This window comes from Culex quinquefasciatus, chromosome 2 (genome assembly GCF_015732765.1).
Source record: "Culex quinquefasciatus strain JHB chromosome 2, VPISU_Cqui_1.0_pri_paternal, whole genome shotgun sequence".
Taxonomy (NCBI): domain Eukaryota; kingdom Metazoa; phylum Arthropoda; class Insecta; order Diptera; family Culicidae; genus Culex; species Culex quinquefasciatus.
Window position 1 is genome coordinate 11,459,198 of NC_051862.1, and position 18,915 is coordinate 11,478,112.

Consider the following 18,915-nt stretch of genomic DNA (forward strand, 5'->3'; position numbering starts at 1 on the left):
ATATCCACTGATGCTATACGCACATGATCCGGGGTCAAAATCCGACGACCTCTTGCTTGTTACGGCGGTAGACTCGTAGATGTTAACTCCAGGGAGTCCTTGGATGACCATGAACATCCCAACACATTCATACAGTAGTCTACCATATGCACTGATGCTATACACACAAGATCCGGGGTCAAAATAAGACGACCTCTTGCTTGATACGGCGGTAGACTCGTAGATCTTAACTCCAGGGAGTCCTTGGATGACCATGGACATCCCAACACATTCATATAGTAGTCTACCATATGCACTGATGCTATACGCACAAGATCTGGGGTTAAAATCCGACGACCTCTTGCTTGTTACGGCGGTAGACTCGTAGATCTTAACTCCAGGGAGTCCTTGGATGACCATGAACATCCCAACACATTCATATAGTAGTCTACCATATGCACTGATGCTATACGCACATGATCCGGGGTCAAAATCCGACGACCTCTTGCTTGTTACGGCGGTAGACTCGTAGATCTTAACTCCAGGGAGTCCTTGGATGACCATGAACATCCCAACACATTCATATAGTAGTCTACCATATCCACTGATGCTATACGCACATGATCCGGGGTCAAAATCCGACGACCTCTTGCTTGTTACGGCGGTAGACTCGTAGATCTTAACTCCAGGGAGTCCTTGGATGACCATGAACATCCCAACACATTCATATAGTAGTCTACCATATCCACTGATGCTATACGCACATGATCCGGGGTCAAAATCCGACGACCTCTTGCTTGTTACGGCGGTAGACTCGTAGATCTTAACTCCAGGGAGTCCTTGGATGACCATGGACATCCCAACACATTCATATAGTAGTCTACCATATGCACTGATGCTATACACACAAGATCCGGGGTCAAAATAAGACGACCTCTTGCTTGATACGGCGGTAGACTCGTAGATCTTAACTCCAGGGAGTCCTTGGATGACCATGGACATCCCAACACATTCATATAGTAGTCTACCATATGCACTGATGCTATACGCACAAGATCTGGGGTTAAAATCCGACGACCTCTTGCTTGTTACGGCGGTAGACTCGTATATCTTAACTCCAGGGAGTCCTTGGATGACCATGAACATCCCAACACATTCATATAGTAGTCTACCATATCCACTGATGCTATACGCACATGATCTGGGGTCAAAATCCGACGACCTCTTGCTTGTTACGGCGGTAGACTCGTAGATCTTAACTCCAGGGAGTCCTTGGATGACCATGAACATCCCAACACATTCATACAGTAGTCTACCATATGCACTGATGCTATACACACAAGATTCGGGGTCAAAATCCGACGACCTCTTACTTGTTACGGCGGTAGACTCGTAGATCTTAACTTCAGGGAGTCCTTGGATGACCATGGACATCCCAACACATTCATATAGTAGTCTACCATATGCACTGATGCTATACGCACATGATCCGGGGTCAAAATCCGACGACCTCTTGCTTGTTACGGCGGTAGACTCGTAGATCTTAACTCCAGGGAGTCCTTGGATGACCATGAACATCCCAACACATTCATACAGTAGTTTACCATATGCACTGATGCTATACACACAAGATTCGGGGTCAAAATCCGACGACCTCTTACTTGTTACGGCGGTAGACTCGTAGATCTTAACTCCAGGGAGTCCTTGGATGACCATGGACATCCCAACACATTCATATAGTAGTCTACCATATGCACTGATGCTATACGCACAAGATCCGGGGTCAAAATCCGACGACCTCTTGCTTGTTACGGCGGTAGACTCGTAGATCTTAACTCCAGGCAGTCCTTGGATGACCATGGACATCCCGAAGTACCTATAGACCTTTGAGATACATAAAATTTCAGTAAACAAATAAATCAAAAAATATGTTTTTTAAATAAATTAATTTTAAACTTTTTATATTTATTTTTTATAATCGTACAAAAAATGCTAGCTGTGGACCCCCCGAGAACTTGACAACTTTTTTATACATTTGTATTGGTTGTTTCCGTTGTGCTTAAAGGAAATGGCTATGCACCAGGCGCTTCCATATTCTTGTAGATGGCTCATATAATTGGGAGGAGACGCATGGTTTTTTTTAAATTGTTCGATTTTTTATGTTAAAAAATTTACCAGATTCGCATCAGTCCGCGTGGACATAAAATCAAATTCTGTCGATTGCATCGGATTCGGGGATGCCTTTTCTCTCAGGAACGGATGAGATATCGTCAATCCCTTGACACAAGTTTTGTTTTGTCGAGTAGTGTTATGATTCTAGGATGATGATTGTGGTTTTTTTTAGGGTTTGGTTGGTTGGTTACAATGGTGTTGATTAGATGCAGCACCTGACCGAGTGTATTTCTGTGTATGTGTAACTGTTGTTCTGTATGTATTTGTGGTTTGTGGGTGGTGGGTTGTTGACCCACCGAGCGCGGGCAAATGATGATGAGTGTGTTTCCTGTGTGTCACCCTCTTCACCTGGTGGGGGTTATCGAATTAGTAATTGAATGTTTTCTTGACGGCGCGTTGGTTCGAAGTGGTTACCTGACTGACCCCGAATTAGGTCAAGAGTTTACTCGGGATTAGATAGATGAATGCGTTTTGTTTTACTGTTGGTTAAATCACCCTGATTAGAATCAACTTTAACACCATTTGATGTTGATGTCTGAACTTGTTTCAGTGTGTGTGTGTATTCTTGTGTATTTCTGTTTTGTGTATGAACTCTCTTCCGCGGATTCGAGGGAGGTTGGATTACGATGGAATGTGGTTTATTGGAGGTTAAAAAATGCGTTTGATGATACTAAGCAGAACTTACCAGAGCATTCATACCCATCTCCGTGGAAGCCCGAGCGACAGGTACACGTGTACTTGGTGTTAAGATTAAGACACGTAGCGTTAGTATGACATGCGTGACCCTTTGAGCAATAGTCCACTCCTGATTTTAAGGGTTTTTTTGTTGCAAATTTGGTTGGATTCCAATCGGCCGAAAGTTCGTTGAACGCCCGCCCAAAGAGTTGGGTTAGTCCGTGGTGAGAGGCGGTTATTTGGCGATGTTTTATTTTAGTTTTGAAGGATTTGTTTTTTTTTTTGGTTAGGTTTAAGCACGCACAGCCAATGTTCCACGTGGTCACGATGATGGATGATGGATCAGAAGGGAGAGAAATTTCGATTGATTGAAGAGTTTTTTTGGGTAGCGCAGGCAGAGGTTTTGTTTTGGTTTTTTTTCCGAAAGCAAGCAGATTTTGTAAAGAGAAGAGCAGAAATAAAATTGAAAACGGTTAGTATTATTACAGTTTGGCGTTTATGGAAGCCCCAAGAAGGTTGGATTTGTCGACATTGGGAGCAGTTTTGGGTTAGCAACCAGCAATAGGTCATACAATTAATTAAAAGCGTATTGGTGGAACGATTTTTTGGAATGATTATGTTAAGAGGTAACGTGGTAACATCTTCTAACTTAGAACATAGTTTCAAACATTAACGCAAGATTTATGCTAGGAAGAGAGAAGAAGAGAGAACAAGAAGAAACAGTAGATGTAATGTTAAAACACATTAAACCAAGTACAGTGAGACCTGATTTTGGCAAGAGCTCTCAGAACGTCTCAACAAACGTAACAAATGAACTAGACTCTAAAATGTTTGCCATCGCAACACTATCGGTTGTCTTCAACGAATTTCGTGTCGAAGGTGGCCTCCCGCAGTTCATCCTGCTCAACTTCCACAAACTGCTCGAATTCGAGCTCTTGCTCTAGCCCGCGGTTCTCATGACTATTGCTGTTGCCAACTATTCCGGAACTTGGCCCGGTTTGCTGCTCCTCATCCTCCCCATCCTCAACCTCCCGTTCCCGGTCCGATTGCAGCTGCAGCTGTTCTTGCAGTAGCCTCTCGTCCTCGACGTCACCGCCGCCACCAGCGTCGTCCGGGTCTTCCCGGAGCGGGTCCACGACGACCCGGAGGACGGAGGTAGAGCTGGAGGGCGTGCCGAGGTAATGGTGCCGCAGCTGGTGAGGCTGATGTGGCAGTTGTGGTTGTGGCTGTTGTTGGGACGCCTGGTGGCCAACTATACCTTGACAAAATTTACAGCACTCGTCCGTCACCGACAGTTGCTGCTCCGGGGGGCACTTGAGCTCCGGACACTGCAGCATATCACACAACATATTGCCGTCTATGCACGAGCAGTTTCTACAGCCTAGGATCTGCTTATCGCCGTGTTCATAGTCTTTCTTATTAATATAACAATTTTCTGCAAGAAAAGGGTGGGGAAAGAAAATTATTAGAGTTTGATAATTGAGAAAATTTTAATTTGCAAATTTTTAGAAATACTTTCAGGGTAATGAAGAATTAAGTTTAGTTATGGGACATGGTACGATATCAGTTCTGTTAGCATTTAAAGCAGACAGCGCATTTGGAAATTTTCAAATATTTTTTTTTAATGTTTTAGATTCGTTGCGAAGTTTTTGCGTCGATTGCATGTGAGACAAAAGGTTTAATCTCAAAAGGTCGAATGGAAAGGTTGAGAGGACAATAGGTCGAGAGTGATTTATTTAGAGTTGTTAAACATTGTTGTCCTGTTAAAAATAACTGACCTAAATCATGTATTGAAGAGTTTCATACTTTTTTTTGTAATATTTTCGTGAGTTGTTCTGTTCTTTAAAAAATATTCAAGTTTCAGTAAAATTTACATAATTTTTTTTCATTTTCAAACATGAGCAGTTTCTTACAAATGTTTTATATTGCAATTCCTTCGTGAAATAACTTATTTTTTTACCAAAACTAACAGAATGAAAAATGTATACCTTTCAACATTAGTGCTGAAAAGTTCCACTTTCCATCATTGAACTTTTCAGCACTCGTGTCAAAAAGTAACATTTTTTTAATATTTCTTGTTTTGAACGGTGAGTTTACTTAACAAATGGATGTTTGACAGAATTTTCTATTCAAAAAGCCTTTTTAGGAATTGCAAAATAGTAGTTTATGCAACAAGTTGCAAAAAGAGGATTTTTTCAGCACGAGTCGTACATTTATCCAACGAGGTTCACCGAGTTCCATACAACATTTTTTGCAATTCCAATAAACACACACTGAGTGAAATATATGTCAAATTTTCATGTATTTTGTCAATAAATCGTTTAAATCAAAAAAATGTTGAAAAGTGTTACTTTTCGAAACAAGTGCTGAAAAGTTCAACTTTTCAGCACCTATTTGTGTGCTGAAAAATAGAACTTTTCAGCATTTATTTTGAAAAGTGTTGCTATTCGATTCTGTTATTTTTGGTACAGAAAAGTAGGCTATTTTGTCGTTCAAGAATGACAGGAAAAGTAAATAGTTTCACGACGGAATTGCAAAAAATATTATAAGCAACTCGTAAACCTCGTTGAGTAAATGTACGACTCGTGCGACTACTATTATGTGAAAAAGTCTAATCTCAAACATATTTTAAGGAATTTTATTTAGTTTTTTTTGTTTCTGTAATATATCGATGAGTTTTTCCATTCCATCAACACTTTTTATTTTTTATTAGTAAAAAAAGTGTGAGTTTTACCATTTTTCAAACATAAGCTCATGAGAAGAAGTCTGAACCGGAACATAATTCAAATAATTTTTATATTCTTTCGATATAATTTATTCTTTTTTTTTTGTAACATTTTTTTCCCCCAAAATCGAAATTGAAAACTTAGATTGCTTGACAATGTTTCAACATTTCAACGAAAAAAGCGTTGTGAGATGCACCAGTTCAGTTATTTTTCAAATATAAATTTCAAAAAATCTAAGCTTTCACGAAAACAAATTCTTCAAAAAATTTACCATTTTCGGACCTGTACAGCTTTTTAATCATGCTCAAAGTGATTATCAACGCAGGGAAATGCAGTTTTAATTGTTTTCCGTTGAATTTAGGTCTTATTTCATTCAAATTTTTATGTTAAAATTTTTTGCATAGTCATTGAAAAACATTTGCAACTGTCCTGTAAAATAAAGGAAAGCTTTTTGGCATACTTCCAAACAATTTATTCTTATTTCAGTAATATTTTATGAGTTTTCCCTTCATTCAGTTCTTGAAAGTGTGTTATTAGAAAAGTCTACATTCTGTTATATTGCCGTCGAAAATGGGAATTTTTCCATTCCATAATAAAAAGGTTTTAAGAGAAAAATATACAAAAGTCTTTTAAAAGTCAAAATTTCAACATTTAACATTTCGACTCTCTGAAATACTTATTTTGATAAACAATAACATCAATTTCTGTTTTCTTTTGATAGAGGGATAATTACTTTTTAATATAAAGAATAAAACATACATTTACTTACAATTTTTTTAGTTTAAAAAAAATGATTGAAATTACAGAAACTTGGAATTACACAACTCGACATTTTGGAAGTTGATGCCAGTAAACGCTTCATTTTGGTCAAGGAATGGTAGATTTGGGCTACCTGAACATGATTCAATCGAAGAAATGGAATTTTAGTGAATTCTCTGCCAATAAACAAATTGTAAATTTATCGTATAAATGGTATGGAATCATCATACAATACAACCATGCGCACCCACGTATATCTGTAGGGGTTAGAGGTGGGCAAAAAAAGAGCGAGCCGCTCTAAGAGCCGGTTCACTGAAAAGAGCGAACGAACCGTGGCTCACAAAAAAAGAACCGGGGTTCTTTTTTAATCTCCGGTTTCTTTGAAAGAACCGTTTCAAGATGGCATGATTTTTGATATAAATATAATTTATTGAATTTTCAAAAAAAAATATTAAATTTGTTTTTGGAAATGGAAATGCAATTTCAAAAATGTCAATGCTTATTAAAATTAATCCCAAAAGTAAATGATTTGTTAAAATCTTACTAAAAATGTAGGGTAGGGTAGTCATCAATGAGACACTTTTGGTTTTCAACTTTCAACGATTTTTCTAATTTTTTCATCAGCATGTTTTAATGAGCTTTTAGTTGCATTATCATTCTTTTAATGTGTTCTAACATTGACAAAAATATGAGATCGATCCGACATCTACAGCCAGAGTTATTCAACTGTCTCATTGTAGACGCACTTGGCAGGAACAATGAGACAGGTGGGGAACAATGAGACACTCTACGAAAATCAACATTTTTCTAGCAAAACATCGTGTTTTTGTATTGTTCCATTGCAGGTGACTTGCCTTGAACATTTTAGAGCAATTTTGCCAACATGAAACTTTTAATAACAAAAGTTACGCTAAAAAGTATTTCAATTTTGTAAAATCCATATATTAATACCAAATAACTTTGTATTTTTGGTTTAATGAAGTTTAAACTCTATAAATATGCCAAAAATCACTTTTAATTCACGTTTTGAAAGATTTCCATCGATTTTGAAAAGTTTATTGAAGAAAAATCAAAGTGTCTCATTGTTACCCATGGGCTGAAATGAGTGGGGAACAATGAGACAGCTCTGGATTCTGAGTTTATTCTAAATTTTGGCCAAATCTAATGAAAGGACATTGTAGCCCAACTTAATCCCTATGGAACGTCGAAAGAAATTTGAAGAAATATTAGTTTTGGTGTAAATGGCAGCCTACGAGCGAAAAAGTAATTTTGTCCATAATTTACTTTTACACCCCAGAATCAAACATTTATGAATAACTTTTCAAGGGAGCGTCCATAACCAAAGCCACTAATATGGCAGACGTGTATCCAGTAGACACACCTTTCCCCCAAATATGAGCCTGATTGGTTGAAACTACGACTTGTGAGAGCCATTTTATCATTGTTCCCCGTGTCTCATTGATGACTACTCTACCCTACTGAATACTGAATATTTTATCGATTCAATCATAATGTAGAAAAAGTTCACAGAAAATTTTCTCCAAATAAAATATTAGCATTATTTCAATTCTTTCTACATGAATTGTCAATACAATTTTAAAATTACACACAATTTTTCCGGCATCCTAGATTTCTCGTTTTCAGTTTATTTTTTTTTATCAAATAATTTACAAAAGTCCAATGTGAAATAACTTATAAAATCACACGATTCTTAAAAAAAACCTTTTCATCCAAATTTTGAAAAAGAGCCAAAGAGCCGTTCAAAAGAGCGGTTCTTTTTAATGAGCGAAGGAAAATGAGCGGCTCCTAAAAAAGAGCGATTTTGCCCACCTCTAGTAGGGGTACTAAAATACGAAAAGTGCAAATGATTGCTTCAAGTGGGTTTTCATACCATCTATCTATACCAGAAATTTTTAACTTTTTTGTTGGCAAGTTTAATAATTAATAAATAATTCACTAAAATTCAATTCTGTAGAAAAATATTGTCATACCTGGACGAAACTTAAACGTTTATACTCAACATCCATTGGTTGGTAACTTTTTCGTTTGAAACTTTTTTAGTTTGTACCCAGTTGGTTGGTGGAATTCAAACTGAAAAATGACGAACTGGCTCTTTTTACACGGCGCTCACGCACACTATCAAATGTTTGGTAGTGTGTGTGAACTCCGTGTAAAAGGGGTGTCAAGCTAAAAAGTGATGTCGTTCGTTGCTGAGTTGTGTTAATCAAGCTCCTAAATTCGCTCACGAATTTTTATAATAACTCTTTCAGTAACTTCAAATAGCAAAAACATTTGCCGAACTTTGATGTCTGTATGCCTATGGCATTCTCCTTCGAACACGCAATTCCATCAAGATATTGTCACAAATTCCAATCCTATTAGCTGCCTCTTCATTCACATTTATCATCCGTTACAATGTTGTTACAAGCATTACGTTTGGGCAATAACTTAAGCTCAATCAATTACAATTAATTGTCCCCCGTACGCTAATTTACCCCCTTTAACAAGACCCGACACCGCAGATTGTTTCGCCAACACCTTGGCTGGTCACAGCTTTACGACGGACCACCTGCCGGCGTTCACCGGTTCACAAATCATACCATTACGACCGAAGCAGATAGATGCACCAACTGATATCGTACCATAAGTAGAACCACAGAGTCCCACTGACATTATTCCTCATTACCCTGCTGCCAAAGTCCCACTCGAGCCGGCCTCAATGCCAAAGCCATTTTCCGCAAACTCAGCAGGTCGCCGCCGCGGCTTTTAATGTCTCACTTTGGCGCAAGTCGTTCCGTCGTGAATGGCCACGCTGCTCCATTCTTCAACGCTTGATTAGCGGTGAAATGCATAGTTTGGCGCAGTCGGTAGTAATAGCGCGCGCGTTGCGTAAATGACAATTTATCGACAGGTATGGCGAACTTTCCGCCATGTTAGGCAGGGGGGTGGGGGGACCCCCATTAAGAAACGCTTGTGTGTGGCTGTAAAACACAGAACTTTGAAATGTACACACGCAGGCAAAGAGTCGTAAAAAGATGGTAGTAATTCATTCTCGTGTGGTCGGTGCATCGTTCGAGGGAGATTGTCGTTGTGAGGTGAGGTGGTTTATTAAGAGATATAAAATAATCTATTGGCAGTAAAGCCGGCCAACAAGTCCGACGGAGAGTTCTACCTGCCGTTTGCACCCACCGACACGACACAGGCACAACGACTCACAATGAATTGATAATTAATTGAGGTATCGTAAAATAAAGGATTAGTGTTTAGTCGATTGGGAATGATCGATCCCTGGGTACGCTACTAGCTGACTGACTGACCGGTAGGTTGTTGGTTGGTTAGCCGGTCGGCTGAGCCATTAAAAGTGAGGTTATTTATCTGTCGACACGAGGTACCTGCTGAGTGAGAGCGAGAGGGAAGCTTTGACTGTTTTGAGACTTGCTGAGATGTGCTTTTTCGCAAACAGTTGGTAATAAAACAAGAATTCGCTACAGTTTCGCTCGTACTTACTTAAACACTTAGGACAACATGCACCCTTCTCTAATACTGGATGTTTACACTTAACCTCTGGACATGGTCTTGGACCACACGTGACGACGCCACTCTCGCATTTACACTGACTACAACCTATATCCCATATATCACCGTCGTCTTTGCTTGTACCGTCAATTAGGCATGATTTTTTACAATCACATTTCTCTAAGTGTGTGATACGGTTCTCTGCAGCCACTAGCTAATGAAAAGGCAACTGGGTTAGTAAAACTCATCGAACTTTCACTCAGCGGATGAAACTCACCTGAACCTGTAGACTTAGTAAGGATTGTTGAAATTTTGCTAACGTTTTTTCGTACTCTAAAAACTGCCCACAGGTGGGGCATTGTGCATCCATTAGTTCACATTGTGATAAATAACCGTACGGGCCGGTGATAATACGTAAATCTTTTAAATCACCCTGCGTAATCGGTTTTGATGCATTAGGGGTGGTGGCCCACGGTGCAGGTCAGCAGCAGCACATTTGAGTTCCAAGTTGCCATTGAATTCGCGGGGTTTGTTGGTTGATTGGTCGTTTGGTTGGTGGTGGTGAGGGGATGGAAAAAGAGTCCAGGTTGAGTTATTTTAACGTGAAACGATATGTGGTTGTGGTGGGTGTGGGTGGGCTCTGGTGGAAGAGTTTTTTGCCAGGTGAGGGCTTTCCAGTAGAGTGGTCGGGAAAAGAGTGACGCTTTCGCTCGAAATGTTTGCATTCTTAGGGAGAAATAGTTCGCCATTTTTTGTACAAAGTTAGAAATCATTGAGATCATTGTATCCTATTGTAACAAATGTTTAGTAACTCATCATCAAACAGACACGAACAAACAGGTGGATCAATCCAAGTAAGAATGAAATAATAAAAAATGCTCCACTCCATACTGTTTCGTATAGTTTGCCAATGGGACAAGTCTGCTTTTATTGAAAATTATGATCAAAAAGAAAACTTTGTATTCGTAAATAGGACAAACATGTTTTTTGTGAGTTTTGTTTAAATGTATGTGATTTTGTGGTTAAATTCGAAAATAAAAAAAAATGTTTGGATATACCGGAATGTTAGGAGCTTGTAATATTTTTATAGAAATCAATAAAAGCAAGAACATTTTGGGACCCTAATCCAATTCAGCGTTCAATAAAATGTGAATATAACTCAGAACCTTCAAGTAACATATATATTTCAAATCATTTAAAACATGGTCCACTTGATGTAAAATAAACCCCCTTTTAAAATCTAATGCTTTGAATTTGAGAAAAAAAAACTGGAGGTAGGGACACTTCACACAAGTCACACTGTAAATTGTATGAATAGTAGCATATCTACACAGCTAAAAATGTAGTAATCTAGCTGCGTGTAAAAGGCCTGGGTGTAAAATAAATATTGCACTATTTTATGCAATTCTATGTAATTTTACACCCCGAAATATGTGGCCCATCAGTATGGGAAACCTACTTGACCGAAATGTCAAACTCATATATGCGTTTATCCCTACAGCTTTTCATGTGTCTGATGGCCGAGTGGGCTAAGGCGCCAGTCCTTACTGTTGGTGCTAGGTTTGAATCTCGTCGGTTGCAACTTTTTTTTTGTGTTTGCAAAAACTGTACATGCAGTGTGTAATATTAAGTGTTTATTTTGACGAAGGTGATGTGCATGCTTTTGCATGCGATTTTACCATCGGATTTTTTGCTGTGTATTGGCGCATGAAAATTTGTTGCTTTTAAATTTTATCTGGACATTTCGAAAACAATATTTGTCAAAATAAAGCTATTTGAAAAGTTAATTTAAATTTCAAGTTATAATTTGAACTAAACACTCTATGCAATCGATTTTTTACAAGATTTACGATATTTTCCAGCGGTAACAGGTTGATGATTTTCTTGTAAAAATATCAATAGTAAGAAGCCAACCATACTAAGAATGGTAGAAAAGGTTTCAAAATTACTCAAGAAGCAGATTTAAAAAAAAAAAATGAAAAGTGTAATTGCGGAAGCGCAGTTTCAATTTTGTAGACATTTTGAGTATAACAAATTCATTAGTAAATTTGGGTTATTTTTTGATTCATGCTTCTAAACTGATTTAAATGTCAATAAAAAATGATGATTTTCATGAAAACCTTATTCTATTGATTTTTGAGCAAGCTCAATGAGCAGTTCTCTCGGATTTCGGTCATTTGATTTTTTTTTTGTATTTTTTAATCCGACTGAAACTTTTTTGGTGCCTTCGGTATGCCCAATGAAGCCATTTTGCATCATTAGTTTGTTCATATAATTTTCCATACAAATTTGGCATCTGGCCATACAAAAATGATGTATGAAAATTCAAAAATCTGTATCTTTTGAAGGAATTTTTTCATCGATTTGGTGTCTTCGGCAAAGTTGTAGGTATGGATATGGGCTACACTGAAAAAAATGATACACGGTAAAAATTTTTTTGGTGATTTTTTATTTAACTTTTTGTCACTAAAACTTGATTTTTTGAAAATACTATTTTTAATTTTTTTATTTGTTTTTGAAGACATCAAATGCCAACTTTTCAGAAATTTCCAGGTTGTGCAAAAAATCTTTGAGCGAGTTATGAATTTTTGAGACAATACTGATTTTTTCAAAAAATCGAAAAATTGGTCGCAAAAATGTTTCAACTTCATTTTTTGATGTAAAATCAAATTTGCTATCACTTCAGTGAAATTTTGATAAAGTGCACCGTTTTCAAGTTAAATCCATATTTAGGTGACTTTTTTGAAAATAGTCGCAGTTTTTAATTTTTTTTTTAATTAGTGCACATGTTTGCCCACCTTTGAAAAAATATTTTTGAAAAGCTGAGAAAATTCTCTATATTTTGCATTTTTGAACTTTGTTGATACGACCCTTAGTTGCTGAGATATTGCCATGCAAAGGTTTAAAAACAGGAAAATTGATGTTTTCTATGTCCCAACCAAACAACACACCATTTTCTAGTGTCGATATCTCAGCAACTAATGGTCGGATTTTCAATGTTAAAATATGAAACATTCGTGAAATTTTCCGATCTCTTCGAAAAAAATATTTTCAAAATTTTCAAACCAAGACTAACATTTTAAAAAGGCGTAATATTGAATATTTGGCCCTTTTGAAATGTTAGTACCTATATTGTAAAAAACTGTTATTTTGAGTGTCAGTTTTGAAAATACGTAGTATTGTTAACATTTGGAGTACTTTCAAAAAATGTTGATATTACATTCGAAATGTATGAAAAATCCTGATCGTTTGATACCGTTTTACCCATATTGTAAAAAAACGGAAATTAGGAGTCTTTTTTCTAAAATACGTAGTTTTGTTAAAATTTTGAGTATTTCCAAAAAAATGTTGTTACTAAATGTTTCGAAATGTTTGAAAAATCCTGATCGTTTGATACCCATATTGTTATTAATGAAATTTTGAGTATCTTTTTCAAGAATACGTTGTTTTGTGAAAATTTTTAGCACTTTTGAAAAAAATATTGAACATTTGAATTGTATGAAGAAAATCTGATTATTTGATACCCATATTGTAATAACAATATACTTTTATATTGGTTACTTTAGAGGAAAAAAAAATGCTTTTTCAAAATACAGGAAAAATGCGTATTTTTGTGGAAATTTTCAAGGAATTTTAATTTTAATGGATAGCTGACATTATCCCAATTCCAAAACACTTAAATTTTTTGATGTTTGCATGATTTTTCATACGATAATAGCCAATATCTCCCATATAGCCGTTAGATTACTCAAGTCACCCAAGTAACATTTTTTCCCAGGAGTTTTACAAGAGCTCTTCAAAATAGCTACAGCATAGCAGTTTGGACCGCGGTAGGATAAAATTCTCTTCAAAACTTCTTCAGGAGTTTGGAAGAGTACTTAAAGAGAGTTTTATCCCACCGCGGTCCAAACTGCTATGCTGTTGCTATCTTGAAGAGCTCTTGTAGAACTCCTGGAAAAAAATGTTACTAGGGAAATTTTCCACGTTTTTCTGCAAAACATTTCGAGCGTGGCGTCACACTTTTCCGAAAAAAAAAACAAACAATAATTGCTCAGCCTAGATGCTCACCTTAAATAAATAATGACTATTTGAGTTTCTTTGTCCGACGAATAATTGCATATTGGAAGCACTAAAATTTCTATCTGGTAAAAAATGCATCACTCGCTTATACAGTGGATGGCAGTCGATGTAGAGCTGCACCTCGGTGCCGCTGACCGTTAGCGCCACCTTGTGCTCGGCGTCGTCCGCAAGCCGATACGGGAAGGACTCGTAGCGCATCAGCGGCTCGCCCGCTGCTGTTATGTGTGTGTAATGAAAACGTATTTCGTCACGTCTTCCACTTGATTGTAATTCTAAATACCTTAACATTAATATTAATTATTACATTGTTTCGATTAGGATTAGAGAAGAGTCAGATAGTAAGAGTATCGATATAGAGAGAAAGAAAGAGGGGAGGGAGGGAGGGAGGGAGGGGCTGGCCAGAGCACAATCGTTGACAGTTGTGCGGTGGAATTGTCCTCGAGGGACAATCAACTGTCAACGATTGTCTTCGGGGTTGAGAAAAATAAAGGGGGACACTCGGGACAGGAAATTAAAGTCAAACGAGAAAGTGAATTAGAAGCTAATGACGGGCCGGTTTTATTGGCCATGATTCTTCTTCATTACTGAACTCCTTGCGGGCTCATTAACGACAGAGGTTCATTGGCTTCCTCGGAATAATCGGGGGGTGTGTGTTGTTAAATAAAAAAGAAAGGGGACAACTGGGAATCGGGGCGGGGGAGTAGAAAGTTTGGAAAAATGGAGAATCAAACGACATCGAATTGAACGAGAAACCTACCTATTGTTTCCGTTTGAAAAGGAAACGATGGTCCCAGAGTTAGCTTGCTCCTGCTTCAGGACGACGGCAAACGTGAAATCGGCCGTCCGCTTCATCTGGTCCACGGCCCGGTGAAAAACCGATGTCGGAAGGACAAGATTTCGATCGCCACCTGGAAGCAAACAACAGAAAGGGGGAAATGGATTTAAAAGCAAGAGTTCATTGCGATACGGCTTAGGGAGGAATTGGGCCAAGACGATTCGGTTGCAAAGCTAAATAAATTATCACCCATTGCATGCTGGACTCCATTAGAGGGACGTGCTATCATTTGCCAGATGCGCACAAATAAACGCAGCTCCAAGGTTTGGTTGACAATGTTCACGCGATATAATTTATAGCCTTCCCCCTTCCCCCACTCTGCTTCATTTTCCGGTTTTGGGAGGCGAAATGAAAAATGTCACAACACACATGTAGGTTGTAATGGCAGCAGGAGCTGTCACCAAGGTGAGTTGTGACATTTTCACACTTTTCACATATCGTGGCTTAATAGATTCAAAAGTTGAATAAATTGCTCGCAACTCCATATGTGCGGTTGACTGGAAAGATTTTCAATTTTAAAATCGCGTCATCAGCGCGAATATAGTGTGAACTGATTCGACTGGAACACGCGAGATTATTTCGAGGCCATAATCGGAGAAATGATTAATTGATTCTTAGATTGGTTTGGAAGTTATAAATTGAATTTATCCAGGTGGGTTCTGAGATAGGGTGGCTACTAATTTATATCCTAAACCTTTTCTTCAAAGTTTCAATCATAAAGATTGAAATTCGAATTGGATTTTGGAGAAATGGAGATATTTTTCTTACAAAATATTACAAGATTATTTTTTTATGAGTGCGTTTTTTGAAAGAGTTAAGGTTTTCAATAATGTTTTATTCTAGAATTATTGTTTCAAAGACAGTTGTCTACAGTCAAGGTTCAGAACATAAACTTAGTTAGCTCGATTGGCACCAATTATTTTCAAGTCGCTTAAACATTTCACGATTTTTTCTGCTCAAGTAAAATTGAATCCGCTAACAAGCCGGTTTCCTAACCGGTCACACAAAAAACATCAACCCTGGCCTAGCGCCAAATGCGCCAATCCGCCGGTCGGCCACTGCTGACCGCGGTCAGTCCTGGGACACGGCCAGGGACATTTCTTCTGTGAGGTGGCAAATTTGCGCACCAAACCCCAAGAAGCTTGGGGGAGGGGGTGTCGTTATTACTTACATTAAGTGACAAATGACCGGCGTACCCAAGTACCAATGGCCAGCGCCAGTGTTATTAGTACCGGGACATTCTTGCCCGGTCGATGAAAGCCGCGCGCGCGCGGCGGTAATTTGAATTTTATTGAAGTAATTTCTCATGTATCGACCTTTTTGTGGTTGTCCGGACCCGCCCGCCATCGCAAGATTTCTTACGATTGCGGCAAAGACTGCGGATTGTACAACTTTGTCGCGTGAGGTTGAATAATAAAAAAAAGGTTCAGGAAATTGCTCAAGAGACCTGAACCTGCGATTAGATTCGATCAGCCATTTTTTTTTTCAATCGACGCGACTCTTCCTCTGACAATCCCATCCACTGCGCTACTGAAAACCCGATAAGACCGGCCGGATGACCTACATTCCACAACGGCTGATGGCACGAGTAGTGGGTGTACCCAAAACAAATGAATCAATCGTCGACGCACACACACACACATGTGCGGCCTCCGGAGGTCTGGTCGGTCGAGCCTTCCTGGCGGCAGCTGGCTGTCGAGTAGGCAAAAACCTGACCAACCCCAACGGCAGTGTTGCAGCAGCAGTTCTAGCAAAAAACAGTTATGCGCTTTTGCATGTTCAAGGGGGGCAGGGTGGGGGAGGAGAAGGAGAATGACGATGCCAACACACATGTGCAGGAAGGTCTCGTTTTATGTTATCATTTGGGGCTATCTGGTTGCAATCTGGTGACCGATGGCCGGATGGTGGGTAGGTGCGATGGTAGTTGAATTTGACCGTTGAAGGGGTGGATGATTTGATTTAAAGGTATTTAATTTGGTTTTTTTTTCACACATTTATATTACTTATATTCAAATACGGGTGATCAGTAAGAATGTGGTTTGAGTTATCTCTGAAATTGTTTTTTTTCTGTGATTTACTGATTTATTATTTGAAATTTTTTGTAGCTTGGTAAACAAAAAAAAACAGATTTTTAGCCTGATTTCCAAAAATGTTAGGCGGTATCACAGAATGATTTATACATCTTAGAATTGGAAAATATCAATGAAGTTACCAACAATATTTTTTTCTAAAGCTTTTTCGTCTGTGATCTAAAAATTTATTTTGTTTGATTAAAAAGTCTTTATTTGTTTCAAAATACATACATTAGCATTATGCGATGTATTCTAAAAAGCTATCAACCGGTTTAAAAAAAATCATCGAAAATGCTAATTTTAGTAATTTTTTAGCCCATGATTTTTTAGCGGAATTTTCAATAGGAAAAGGGACAAAAACTTGAATTAAAATTTGCAATGACTTAATCACAATAAATACAGATTTTAAATATAAATTTTATAATCAAACTCTAATTTACTTGAGCTAAGATTTTATACCATATTAGTTCTCAGTGTTATACACAAGTTATTTCGATTTGTATTATTAGCGTTTTAACACTGGAACGCCCAACGCAAGTCCAAAGGTGGAACGGCAACTTCAACTCGCTGGTTTTCGGGCATTACTCAACCAATCCGGACGATTCTTGTTTCCAGTGATTTGTAGGAATGTCTAGATGATCCTAAAATTATGCAGAACTTGATTTGAACAAATCTTTAATTTCTGCAACCGGAAACATTGTTCCACCTTTTTTGAAACGACCCCTCCGCGGATTTTTTTTTACACGCGAAAAAAAAGTTGGAACGATGTTTTGATCGCAAATATTACAGATTTGATCAAATTAAGTTCTGCAAAGTTCTAAAATCATCTAGACATTCTAACAAATCACTGGAAAAAAAGAATCATCTTGATTGGTTGAGTAATGCCCAGAAACCAGCGAGTTGAAGTTACCGATCCAACTTTTTTGGAGCCTTGGGCGTTGGAATGTTAAATAATGCTAAAAAAAATTAAAAGTAAAATACAAAGATAATTGATTTTAAGTTGACGGAATATACTAATTGAATAGATTATTTGTAAAATGAGACTTTTCAATTGCTTTTTGTCTAATAATTCTTTAAAAGAATTGAATAAAGGAAAAATGAAAGATTTTTAATTTTTGATTTTTTTCAATCAATACTAAGCCCTTTTGAAATGTAAGTTGAGTTTGCCGCTGTATCTCAGAAACCAGAGGTCCAATATTCAATGTTTCTTAGCCGAAATGGTATGACATTTTCTGAGCTTTTCGAAAAAATATTTTCAATATTCTATATTTATCGGACAAAATTAAACCATTTGTGTCATTGGTTCAAACAAGATTTCGTAACATTTTGGCAGCTGTCCTTACGAAAGAGTATGAAAATATTCGAAAATCTGTAAACTTATGAAAGAATTTTCTGATTGATTTGGTGTCTTCGGCAATATTGAAGGTATTGATGAGGGCTATTTTTTGTCGATTTAAAATAAAATTTATGCATTTATGTTTTTGTTTTTTGCTACAGTTCTTAATGTTTAATCGAATTTCCAAAAGAAATTTATTTTACAGAATTTTAAATTTTGCTTTGAATTAAAGATTTGCATTTTCTGATTTTATAAAATATTAAAAAAAAAATCAAAATGTCTGAAAATTATATTTTTCATTTCCGAAAGTATTATTTTACAGCTTACAGATTTGACCTCTAGTTACTGAGATACAGCAGAAAGAAGAAAGCCAAACAGTAAAATGGAAGTTTTAAAAGTCTCATCCAAACTTATTTTCAAATGCAAACATCTCTGCAGCTAATGGCCCAATGTTAGTTGTTAAAAATGAAACTATTGTTAAATTTTGTTAACATGAGATTTTTGTTGAAAGGTGCTTCGCTACAATTCCCATTGAAAAATAAAAGATATCTACATAAATAAACTAAGAAAGTTTAGTTTGATTGCAATAAACACATTAAAAAAAAACAAATTATAGTTATGTTTTACTGGGAAGGAGTTCATTTTTTATGTCAGAAAAAATGTGTTATTTTACCTTTGAAAATGTGTAATTTTACAATTTTTCTGGTTTAATGCACCTTTTCGGTCTAAATTGAGGTAAGATTACAACATTAAGAGGTAATATTT

The 18,915-nt window shown here is 37.3% G+C and overlaps 1 protein-coding gene across 5 annotated transcripts in view; it reads right to left on the reverse strand.

Annotated features, from left to right (window-relative positions):
* LOC6045583 (protein NEL) overlaps nt 1–18,915 on the reverse strand; it is a 165,868-nt gene that overhangs the window by 20,231 nt on the left and 126,722 nt on the right. For 3 of the 5 annotated variants that reach the window (XM_038258211.1, XM_038258213.1, XM_038258212.1), the window contains exons 3-8: nt 14,665–14,815; nt 13,896–14,187; nt 10,105–10,260; nt 9,819–10,041; nt 4,085–4,261; nt 2,837–2,956 (exon numbers count right to left, since the gene is read on the reverse strand). In XM_038258211.1, coding sequence (XP_038114139.1) covers nt 2,837–2,956; nt 4,085–4,261; nt 9,819–10,041; nt 10,105–10,260; nt 13,896–14,187; nt 14,665–14,815 — 1,119 coding nt within the window. Of the gene's footprint in view, nt 1–2,836; nt 2,957–4,084; nt 4,262–9,818; nt 10,042–10,104; nt 10,261–13,895; nt 14,188–14,664; nt 14,816–18,915 lie in introns of those variants that run through there. The other 2 variants (XM_038258214.1, XM_038258215.1) reach the window with 2 other exon arrangements.